Below are 12060 nucleotides of genomic sequence, written 5' to 3'. Positions count from 1 at the left end.
TTCATGAGGAGGATTACTGGCGGAAGCGGTGACTTCCTTTGAAATGTTTGATTCTCCTTTCAGTCAAGGTCATCCATCAGTCGGTTCATCGCGCGTGTTTCTGAAATATGTTTTTTCAGTCAGTTAATAATCTGTTGGGATCATGGGATTTTTTTAGTAAGTAATTTAGCAGGAGAGGTGTGGAATGTGCAGCTGTGGGTCGACATCATGGACTCTTCTGTGTGTTTTATGCTGCTTCATTTTATAGGGAAGAGGCTTTGTGATGCATTTTTCTGGATTCCATTCATGGCACTTTTACTCATCTGCACGGACCTATTTAAAGGTTATATTAAACTAGATGTAGATTTTTCTCTCTCTAGGTGGCATTTGCACTTTTTGTTCAACCATGTAGTGATCATGGGTCCATTGTGTCTAATTATTGTGGTCATCTTTATGTGGGTTCCCAATCATTTTGGAAAACCATGAATCCTACCATGATGTTTTGGGCTGCTTGAGTTAAGCCGACTCTACTGTAGCTGAAGGCCACAGCCGTGTGTCGTCCTTTGCATCTGTATTTATGATTTGCCCTCAGTATGTTTTGTCTGCATTTTTCGTCTGTTTTGGTTTTGTCATCATCCTGTTCTTGTGGTTGAGATGCTGTGTTGATTTTGGCTCATTGAGACATCGTCCGGAAGTGTTAGGAAGTGGTTATGTCTGTGGTTAACCCACTGTATGTACTGCACAGATAGGGCGTAGACCACAGTGACTCAGCTGACCACAGACGATTCTACACAAACCAGCCATTAGCAGGTCTGAGTATGGTGGATGATGGTGGTACAGTAAAACAGACTAGCACTGACTAATAGATACAGTGGTCATAGAACAGAAACTATGGCACCACACCAGCCACATGTCAACATGTTGATGTTACAACCCACAACTAATCAGCAGTCGTGACTACATTAATACATGGATATTCAGTGTTCATGGTTTAGACCATGGTCCTTCATTTTGGTCTCAGCTACACATCTGTGAGGTTTCAAGACTGCACCTGGCACAGTTGTGACGCTATCGTGTTGACGAAACTCTGTCCACATAAAAACAGAAATATTAACACCTTAAAGTACCAAAAACTACTCATGTGGTAGTTCCTGCTATAACAGGACTCTCCATGATCTCACACACACACACACACACACACACAAATCTGTAAGGAAAAGAGTGGAGGACACCACTCATCTCAGAGTAACTGACATGTACTGGGACACTTGGAGCACATCGCCAGTCAGCAGCTTAATCTCTACTGTAAGTCCATATAGACCCAGTTCGATGATCATGAGTATTGTTGCTTTGGTCTGATGAATACTTTGACATTTTGGGAGGGATGACCACTGTTCGCTGGAGGTTCCACCTGTAGTCATGTTGTCACGTTGAGGTTGCCAGGCAACAGGCGGAGTATTGAGGAGGCTACTCCCTACGTAAACACTTCTCCCATCAATATATTGATATTTTACACTTCACTTCTTGTATGTATTAGATGAATAAAATATAAAGTGTTAATTTGTGAGCTGAAGAGGCAGATCTTGTTACCCTTGGTCAGAGCTAAGCTAGCTGTTTCCCCCGTTTCCATTCTTTATGCTAACTAATCTAACTAGCTGCTAATTCGAGAGATATATTAATCTTCCTGTCTAACGTTCAGCAAAAAAGCAGTTCAAGTCTGTTTCCCAAACTTATGAACCATTCTCTTATGCAGATAAAATTGATTTAACTGTGTTTATACTGATTTAGAACAGTGAGTTAACTTTTGACTGGTACTGATTTAATTTCCTGTTTTGTTTCCTCTGTAATACTGACCAAAGTTGCTTGCTGTAATTCAGATCTTTCTCAGTTCCACATAGAAGCCAACATGCTAAGAAACATTATTGTTTTAAGTCATACCACGACACATTGAGGTGATATAGTACTTTACTGGTTATCAGGGCTTTAGAAAGAGGCCCTCATGTATACTTACACATTTCCTGACACAGAAAATAATGAACTCTGCAGAGAAAACGTGTCCACTATTGTCACCTCACTGAATGTTATTGTATGATATCAGCATATTGAAGCAACAGTATCCAGTGAATTATTCTGTTTTAAAAGAAAAATATATTGAATGACCAGAACTCACCAGAGCAGTGTAAAGTCTGCATTGTTTTTTATTCTAACAGCATTAATAAAAATAGAGAAAGAGTGAGTGTGAGAGAGAGTTCTGTTGACCCAGCTGGTTATATTTCATTACTGTACAGTACAATAAAGGAGTCAGTGCACATTCGGAGCGAGGCACCAGTGCAGCCATAAAGAACAGGGAGGCAACAAAAACAACATTCCTCATTAGGAAGGGCATTAATCTGACCACTTCTAAGAAGTCAAACTAAAGGTTATCTCCACACAGCACATCAGTTAGTTATAAAAGGAAGTACTGTCAAAGACAGGTAGATGGAGCATGTAAAAACATTGCGTTTTAGTAGCTTGTGTATACAGTAGATGCCACTGCACACACACAGGGTGTGGGCATAGGGCACTGAAAGAACTCCCTGAACTCTAAGATAACAAACAAGTGTGTTTATCTACTTCTTTAAGGGAAATGGTTTATTTCCTCCTCATGAAAAAAAATCCTCATTGTTTCTCACCTTGTAGCTCTGCTTACAGTGATGGATAAACTCATATACAACCGCTTCAAAACTGAGGAACTTGGCAAGAGAGGGATTGGTTTTGGTTCAAGAGTCACCACATTGAGACTGAGGGGAAAACAGCATGTTGCTTTTTGGACGGACTGGGCCTATTTTTCTAACCTATCCTCTCTGGAAAGCTTTTTTGTTTCTGTCTGCATGTGTGGTCTGAGTGGTGTATACATATGCATAGGTTAATTTATTCAGTATATGAAGAGGAGGGGGCGGTTTTTGCAGTTTTGAAGTGGAGCAGATGACCACAGAGGATCCCTCAGATGACTGAAGGTAGTTCACAGGACATAAAGGATGATCAACAGTGGAGAGGCGTACTGTAAACTACAAGCCATAGATGAATCACAGCAAACCGGATCTGAGGAGCTGACCTGGTTCATGGACATTGTTTCATATCATATACACTGTTGTCTGACAGTTCTCATAACAAAGGAATTAGAACAAGTTCTCTTTTATACTTTTAATACCTCTCCGGTCTTTACAGATATTATTAATGTAGTCTTTATATAAAAAGGGAGACACTGCAGCTCATATGTACGTCTATGGCGGAAATTAACTTCCACCAGCCGACTCCTATGATGTATCTTCTGCCTCCCTGCGTGTCTCTCTGGCTCTCAGATGAAATGTTGAATCTGGTGCAGTGTTCAGGTTTGTGTGTTGAGACTGAGGGCCAGTTCTCTGTCACTGTAGCTTTACATCCAGTACATGTCCAATTTATGGCAGCAGTCTGCAGGACCCCACGCTGTGGTGTTTAGTTGGTCTGGAATCATCTGTCCCTCTTGTCTCACTACGACTGGATCTTCTGCTGGTCCTTGATCTAATGTGGGACATGGTTAAAAATCCGTCCGAGTTGTTTTTTTGTCTGGATATACCATAAAGTGACTTTTATACCTGTAGTTTTGTTCACTTGGTCAAGAACTTAAGCATGCATTTCATTATTCCATCATCAAGTGGATTAAATAGCAGTTTAGCTTATCTTCTATCACAAAATCCTAGTGTGGGTCTGCTATTTTTTTTCACACCACACTTGAACCTTTTAGCATACTGAGATCTATGACAGCCATTGTAGGTTAAAAAAAAACAACAACAACAACAAAAAAGGATTATTGAGCTGGGGGGGTGGGGGGGAGGAGGAGTACTGTTCTAAGAAAAAAATGTACATTTCCAAGATTTCCAGTAGCTCAGTTGACAAAGCATGTGCCCCCTGTGAAAATGTGTCCTCACCACCTCCAGTTGCATTGTGGGTAATGTAGTCACCAGACATTCGCAAGGGTGAAAAATGCTTTGGACAGTGTTCTTCAGTCCTGATCCTCGGGGACTCCCTCTGCCGTGCATGTTTTAGAGGTTCTCCTGCTCTAACACACCTGATTCAAATAAATGGGTCATTGTCAGACTTCAGCAGAGCTTGATGTCTCTTGATTTCTCTTTGTGGGTCCATGTAATGTAGCTCTGATGATTCAAGATGACAAAACTGGCCGGAGTTACTTTAGCACTCAGTCCATTTGACTTTACCTCAAAGCTTTTGGTCAGTGTGAACACAATCAGGGCCAGAACTAGAACACAACAATGTATTTTCTTTGGTCAGAACCAAATGAACCTGAATATGAGTGTGATAGCACCCTACAAAGACAGGAAATAGGACTTGGTTGAACTATTTTTTGGAATTTTGGAACATAGTTTTTCTCTCGCAGGAACAGATTATAATCCAGCTTGTTCCCAAGGTGTACTGTACAGCTGTGGAAAAGGTGACTTTGTCAAAGTGTGGGTCATTGTGACAGTGGGTGGAGAAAACAGGATACTGTAGCAGAGTCCTATTGTCTTCTGCTGAAACAGACGTCAGCTATTTTGAGCCTGTAAACTGTGATGTTGGATTGATTGGTGCATTGCTCCAGAATGTGTAATTGCTTTTATGGGAGCTATTCCTCCATTCCTTTGTGTGTCCGTACAGAGATGACGCAGTCTATTGTCTGTGTTTTGGACATCACCTCAATGTGGAGAAAGGTCATGGCGTGACTGTTACATCCTTATTGTGATGATGTGACCTGCTACTGTGTCCCCTCCTGACACTGAAAATACTGTAAAGATATTCACCCTGCAGAGGAGTCATGGTTTGGATATGCCTTCTTTTGACTTATCAGTTCACGATTAGAGATATAACTAAAGAATGGTGTTTGTGGACTGAGTAAGTGTGCCACCATGGCGTGCCGGCTAAGTTAAAGCCATCATCGCATGTCTCAGCTATATCAAACAGCGGTCTGAAAGGAAGCCCTCAGATCCACTGAGAGTGAACCAAGAAAAATGCTGCCTTGTGCATTCCATAAGGGAGAGGAAGAGGGTCTTTTGTGCTGTGGAGATAGGGGATCATTAAAGGACGCCGTCTCTATAGTAAAAGAAGGTCTTTGTGTTTGATGAGGGTCTCAATGTGGTCATTGTGAGGGAGAGGCCGCTGGGATCCGCTGTCAAAGTGAGGAGGGAGAATTATTCTGATTTTCGATCTGGTGTTTTGTTGCCACTGTAGGCATAAAGTGCTCATTTGGATTTTTTTTTAACAAGGGAGCGAGGAGGACAGTGAGGCATTCGCTGCCTAAGCAGGCTATGGTATGGCTGTGTAGGTGGAGGACGTTGGTGGACACAAGAGAGCAACGTCATAACCGGCTACATGAAGCCACTCTGCATGTCTGTAGTCACAGTTTAACTCATACATGCTAATTAAAAGGCCACCGAAGGACCTTTTCACCCGATTCCCGAAACGTGCTATTTGCTCTTTGTGCCTGTGTTTCATTATTATTCACTCTCAGGCAAGTTCAACGGAACATGGTAAACTATGCAGAAGTGTTGTTTCCACTCATTCAAGTAAACATGTAAATATGTGTGGAAACAGTGCTGGAGGGTCTAAAGAGTTGCTGGTTAACCCACAAATCTATAAAAAGAACATCTGGATCAGTGATAACCTTAATTCCAATAATGAACTGGAGCTAATATCCTGATGTGCATCTGTGAGTGAGGGAGTGGAGCTTAATGTGTTATGTTGTGTCAACACTTCAAATAGTTTTGCTTCTGATGAGTCAGAATTGTGGTTTGGGCACAACATCTGAAAGGCAAAGAGTTCATCTTGGATTTGAATGATTGATATATGATTTTGAAGAAAAAATGGAGACTTTAATTGAGACAGAATGAAAGAGAACTTTTCATTATCTACTTACCCTGCATGCCGAATGTTGTAGTTTTGTAGTCCACAAAACCTTTCTTGAGCTTCACAGCATTCTCCAGAACAACTGAAGTACATAGGGACATGTTTTAGAATATCAAAAGCAATCATAAAGTAAACATAAAATAGCTCCTTACATCTTGTTCCATCTACTTCAGTTGCTTCAGAGAATGCTGTAACACTGTTCTGATGTGAAGCTCCACCGAAACTTGTTTAAACTTTCCCATCAGCATATGGGTGAGCAGATAAAGATTACATTTTATTTTTGGGTGGACTGTTCCTTTAATTTGAAACACATAAACCCAAGTCCATTCTGTCTCAATTATGTCTCCAACTATCTCAGCCAGCTCAGGGTCCCGACACCTCTGACCTGTGAGTTGGGGAACCCCGTTTATGTGGCTGCTCTCTTTGATTTTGTCATTTCTGCACTGACCCCTGACCGGCTCTGTGTGCTCGTGTCACATCTCGCACAGATTGGCTTGTGATGGTGGGTGGTTCTGCTGGTATGCAGACATCCAAAGACAAATTGTCGCTGTCGCTGGCCCTCGTGATGAATGGGATTTTCATGGCCACGCAGCTATCCGTTACATCTCCATTATGAGTCATTCGAGCCACATCCGAGGCATCATTTCTGCACATCCAGACCAGCAAACACAGACAAAATGGCAAACTAGCTCACATGCTCTGCAGGCACAAACAACACGAGTAGTCTCAAACCACAGCATACACAAACACGGGCGGACACACCTACAGGACACAACAGTTTACCCAACACTGAGTCCTATCTGATGCATAAAGCAGAAAGCGAGCAGCAACACATGGACAGACATCTCTGCTGTGTTTATGCAAATGAAGTGGACAGCCAAGTGTTGCTGTTTCCTGTATATGTGACATCTGTTCCCCTAACCTCCAATAGCCCATCTCTGACCTTCATGTTGTCTGTTTTTCCGTCTGACAGGGCGGGAAGAAACACAGTGGCCCCTGCGGAGGAAGAGACTGCAGCGGAGGATGTCAGTGTTTCCCAGAGAAGGGTGCCAGGGTAAGTCCCCGACTGTCCCATACAGTCACCACTGCTCTAAACACCCCTGTCTTTCTCTCTTATATGTCTTTAACCAGCTATTGGCTTCCAATCTAAATTCTGAATTAGGTCATGATCACATATGAGGCTCCCTAATTTCAGTGACTAGGTTACTAGCTCAAATTGTAGTGCTTTTACAGACCTCAGCCTGTCAAACCTTGTACAATGTGCAGATATTTAGCAGAGCTGGAAGGAACTGACATGTTTTTATAGTTTCTTAAAGGGGACCCATTATGCTTTTCTGTTTTTGGTTCTTGTGCGTGTAAAAGATCTTGAAAGCTAAGAAATGGTCAAAGTCCACACAAACAGAAGTCACCTCAAATTCTGTGACTTTGTGACATCACACTACGTCACCATGTCGTACATGCATAATTTAAGCTTAGAGGCTAGTTTGGCACTTAAGAATCGATTTAGCACAGCTGCTCTGTTGGTGTGGGCTCAGGCGTGTGTGGGCTGATCAATCAGTGCAGACTGGGTATTTGGGAGGAGGGGCCTTAAAGACACAGAGCATTACAGACAGAGGAGGAATACTGTTCTGCAGCATGAGAAAGTGCAAGAAAACTGATGTGCTTTTGCGCATTAGATTATGTAAAACCATTCCAGTAGTGACCTGAATTAGAATCATAAACATGAAAATGAGCATAATATGTCTCCTTTAATTCTATATGTCATCGTCAGAATGCCCCCCCATCCTATGAAGAGACCAAAATCAATGATGAATTGATCCTTCTAGCAAAGACTGTCTGATTTGATGTAAAAGGCTCAAAAGCTCAAAAAATTGTTTACGAGTCCACGGCTGAAAATAGTCCCCAACAAATTCCCTGTTAAATCCTGTGTGAGTGATGTTCACTGAAGACTACAGTGTCCAGCTGATTTAGGAAGCTATGTAGCCTTTTGCTAAAAATGAAACACTTAGTAAAAACATTTACTTCTTCTGTCTGACTTGGGGCTGAGTGCCATAGACAGGGTTGGGAAGTCTGAGTAACACATTGTTAGTTTTGGTCTTTTTATGGAATTCGTTGACAGTAAGAAAAAAATATAGAACATGAACAGCATCCATGATTTGATTAACTTTGTTTATACCCCTTGTGGCTTCATCTTAACTGGTTAATAGCTCACCATGTGTGATCATGGCCTAAAGCCCTCTGGTAGGACATTGAAGTATCACAACAATGCAATGTGAATATATGAGATCATGTGACTGTATGAGTTTGACACGGGCATGCAGCCATGTGAAAGAGTGTGCTGCTGAAATTCATTAGTTAGAAATACTTATCACACTTAAGTACAGTTGAGGTGATGAAACGCACACCATTAACATCTGTTAAAGAGGAGGTCAGGGGGTCTGGAGTGTGGGAGACCCATTAGGAAGTAGAGTAAAGACAGAAAGAGGAGCGAGGGACCAGGGGCGTGAAATCAAGAGACAGACATAGACTAAACATCTTGAGATAACAAGCTCAGAGCGAGCGACGGTTCTGCACGAGTGAAGGCTTTCTGCCTCAGACACATGCTGGCCAGACCATCAAACAGCTTTTCTGATTGTTGTACTGGGGGTTTCACATCCTAAAAGTTTTTTTAACTTTTAGAATCAGACAGCCAACGCCTGCTTTCCACAGCAATCCTTCACATGTGTTAAAGAGTGAAATTAAACAGAATTGAACAGGGGCATAGAGAAGAAGTTTTTTGGCAAATCAAGTAGAGCTGCATAACTGTGCTGTACTGTACCTGTAAGTTGAGCAGGGAAGAACATCTGGACAATAAGTGGAGTAGGGTTAAAGGGTAACTCCACAAATTTTAGACATTAAAGTGTGTTTTTTTGTGCAATCCTCTGCCAATGTGAAAAAAGAGTATACAGCCTTTTGTGGGTCCAGAGGGAGCTGCATGTAGTCTGATAAATTGCCTCCAGTTATTTCACACAGTGGCTATGTTGCATTGTGGGTAATGAAGGCGCCAGGTTTTGAAAGAGTCGATTTGGCTCTGCTGTGTTGATTTGAACATTTGTTCTTAAACCCTCCATAATCATTCCATCACTTGTTTTTTAATTACTATGATATTTAAAGATGCCATGTCTAAGAATTTGTATTGAAACCACAAAAAATAAGCATTTCTAATACGAAGAAGTTACAGTTTTAATGTTATATAGATGAAATTTATAGATATTTACTATAGTTAGCAAGCTAACCAGCTAGCCCCAGTTCCGTCTTTACCAAAGCTCTTGAGCTGGTGGTGTAAGCACCAACACCTCCCAAGTGTTCCAAGCTCACTGTTTGGTCCGCTACATGCACGGCTAACTGAGCTAACTAACTACAGGAAGCAGCAACTACCAGTTACTGTGGTGACAGGTAGCCAGCTATTACATATTGCACTTTTGAGAGATTTGCTCCCCAAGTTCATCATGGTCAGATGAATCCAGCAGCATGTACAGTAAATTTTTACATATCAGACAGATGATTTAGTAATTTATAAACATAATAACTTCTCGGAGACAAGTCAGGGTAAATGAAAATATTGGTGAAAGGGTCAAGTGAAAGGGATATATATCATATATATTTAGCAACAACAGTTTAAAGTACTGCTACATTTCTATTTCAAAGACAAATTTAAAAGAGCATAAACTAACCAGTTATAGCAGGTCTTTCATTGTTGTGTAAAAAGTGCTCATAGTGCCCATTTCTCGGTTCAGATGTGTGATGTGGTAAACTCAACGACTGGAATGGACTCTAATAAAACTTCCCATTTACGAGCAAGAGCTGCTCCTGTGGGAGGAATTCTTTAAAACTACAGAGGTGAAGGAATGGTCCAGCAACTGTAGTCTGGCATGTACTGAGAATTTACAGTAGGTCTGACCTTCGCCCTGCACACTCTCTGTGGATACAGGAAACCCTGTAAGGAGCCACAGAGAGAGGAAGTTCCACATTCCACATCTGAGGGATGCCAAAGTCTGATGGCAGGGTCAGCAGACTACTTTTTCTCTTCCGCCTCTCTGTCTTACTCTTCCTCTGCATTGGGTGCAGGGAAGGGTTTCAGTCATTCAGTGACAAAGTGATAATGACAGTGCCAAGAGAGTGAATATCTTTCATTAACGGTGAAGCATTATTTGTGTGCTAAAGATTAACATGTCTCTCACACATCCTTAACCATTTGTAACTGTAAGATAAGATGTTACTTTCAGAGCCAGGCAGTATAATTTTTCCTTTATTTTAGTCTGTCACTTGTTGTCTTTGACTTATTGCATACAAATTAAAGCTGTAAATTTTCCAAGACCTCAGAGTCTCACACGTAATTTGATCCGACAGCTTTTTTGTCCTCATATGCATTCCCCAACGGATGGACTTGTTTGTGAATACAATGGAAAGCGAGATGGATTCTCACAGATGTTTCCATCCCTCTGTCTCTCCTGCTGTACATCCATCTCCTCACTTTCCAAATCTTTCCCCCGAGGAGAGTCATGGTGATGAGCACGTCGTTGAATGGGGCAAACTGATCCTTTGCAGCTGTCGGGATTGGCTGAGACTTGACACAGCTGTGGTGATTAGCCAATGGCTGTTAATGGGTAAATGGTGGCTGTAGACAGCAGCTTGGTGAGGCTGCTCGACATGCTAATAGGATTGTTTTAGTTGAGCAGCTTTGTCATTGTGTCCAAACTTCTAATTTTTACCTCAAAATTTCCACATTCTATAATATAAATATTGTCTCTGTTTTGCCCGTTCACTCTTTTCTGGCAAAATTAACTGAAAGATGCCGAATAAAAACTCTAAAACTCGACTACTCATCACCAAATAGGCAGAAACAGGCAAAGTTAGCCACTTGCCAGTGAATTTCTTGGAGGATTTAGCCACTAATGATCAAGATTTTCCTCTCATGAGATGGTGGAGACCAAATACAGAGCTCAAAGTAGAGTGGATATTGGACTTATTGTACATATACCATGGGAACAGATACTTGACTATAAATACATGCTAATGCTTTGTGTCTGTCACATGTGCTAATAGGCAATCAGCTGCTAACACTGCTGCACTTAAAATGTACAGTACGTTATTTTTGCCAGTAGGTGTCTCTCCATGAGACCATGAAAATGAGGCAGGGTTTTCTTTAGCGGGAACCGGAGGTGAGATTTTTAAAATATGTCAACAGTTCTATGCTAGCCGATATTTGCTGTTGCCTGGCAACAATGTCAGCTGCTCTTGGACATCGCTCTCATTTTGCTATTGTGAAAGTATATGAATGTTCATGCTTCATTTTCTCAAATCGTCACTGTGGTGGAGAAAGTGAGATGTTGGCTGTGGATATAAATCCGGAAAGAGACGAGACACTGATGGAGACAGCGTGAGAGAGAGAGAGAGAGAGATTAAAAGAATGGAACTGATTGTTTGGTAGGAATTAGATATATTCATTTCATGGGTTTTCTGCTTTGAGGAGGGGGGGGACAAAAATTTGGCAAGCTGACTCTTCAGCATTACCACCCACTCCCCTGGCAACCAGCGCAACGCAGGCGTGCAGAAAAGTATCTCTGTTAACTTCCAAGAGTCCTCATTTGTTCTTCTGCATCATTAGTGGATTGTACTCCTGGTAATAAAAAGCAGAACAAGCACCCCGATATGGAGCAGAGAATATATTAGGCACATAAAACATTTGAAGTAGTTCACAATCAGAGCTGGAATTTATACGAAAAAGTGTGCTCGAATTAAATCAGAAAGCCAGGTCCTGTAAGGTGGGTGGTTCAGTAAAACAAAGCAGTTTGTGGTCTCTGAGCAATGAAAAACCAGGTCAGGGTGAGGAGCTGAGCACAAGGCTCCCTGCGTCCTCACCAGAAAACATGTTTAGCAGATCAATGCTGTCTTTTGTGCTGCAAGTCTTTCCGTCGTCAATTCTGAGAAATGAGGAGTGGCGCCGTGTTTTATAGAGAAAAAGACACTGCGGCTTAAAGAACACCAGCGTTCATCTGCGTGAGCTCACTGCCTCTCCTCGTCCTATACAGTGGTGATGGAGAGATAAAGAAAACATGAAAACAGTCAGTGGTCATGGCAGCGAAACCATGACAGACACTCTTCAGATGGAGCGATGCTGTCCTT

The 12060-nt window shown here is 41.8% G+C and overlaps 1 protein-coding gene across 1 annotated transcript in view; it reads left to right on the top strand.

Annotated features, from left to right (window-relative positions):
- The window catches only part of col4a2 (collagen, type IV, alpha 2), a 63047-nt gene that overhangs the window by 15588 nt on the left and 35399 nt on the right, over positions 1-12060 (top strand). The window contains exon 4 of the mRNA XM_037109777.1: positions 6869-6949. Coding sequence (XP_036965672.1) covers positions 6869-6949 — 81 coding nt within the window. The remainder of the gene's footprint in view (positions 1-6868; positions 6950-12060) is intronic.

The sequence above is a fragment of the Acanthopagrus latus genome, chromosome 9 (assembly GCF_904848185.1).
Source record: "Acanthopagrus latus isolate v.2019 chromosome 9, fAcaLat1.1, whole genome shotgun sequence".
Taxonomy (NCBI): domain Eukaryota; kingdom Metazoa; phylum Chordata; class Actinopteri; order Spariformes; family Sparidae; genus Acanthopagrus; species Acanthopagrus latus.
This window is presented reverse-complemented; position numbering and strand designations above follow the sequence as displayed.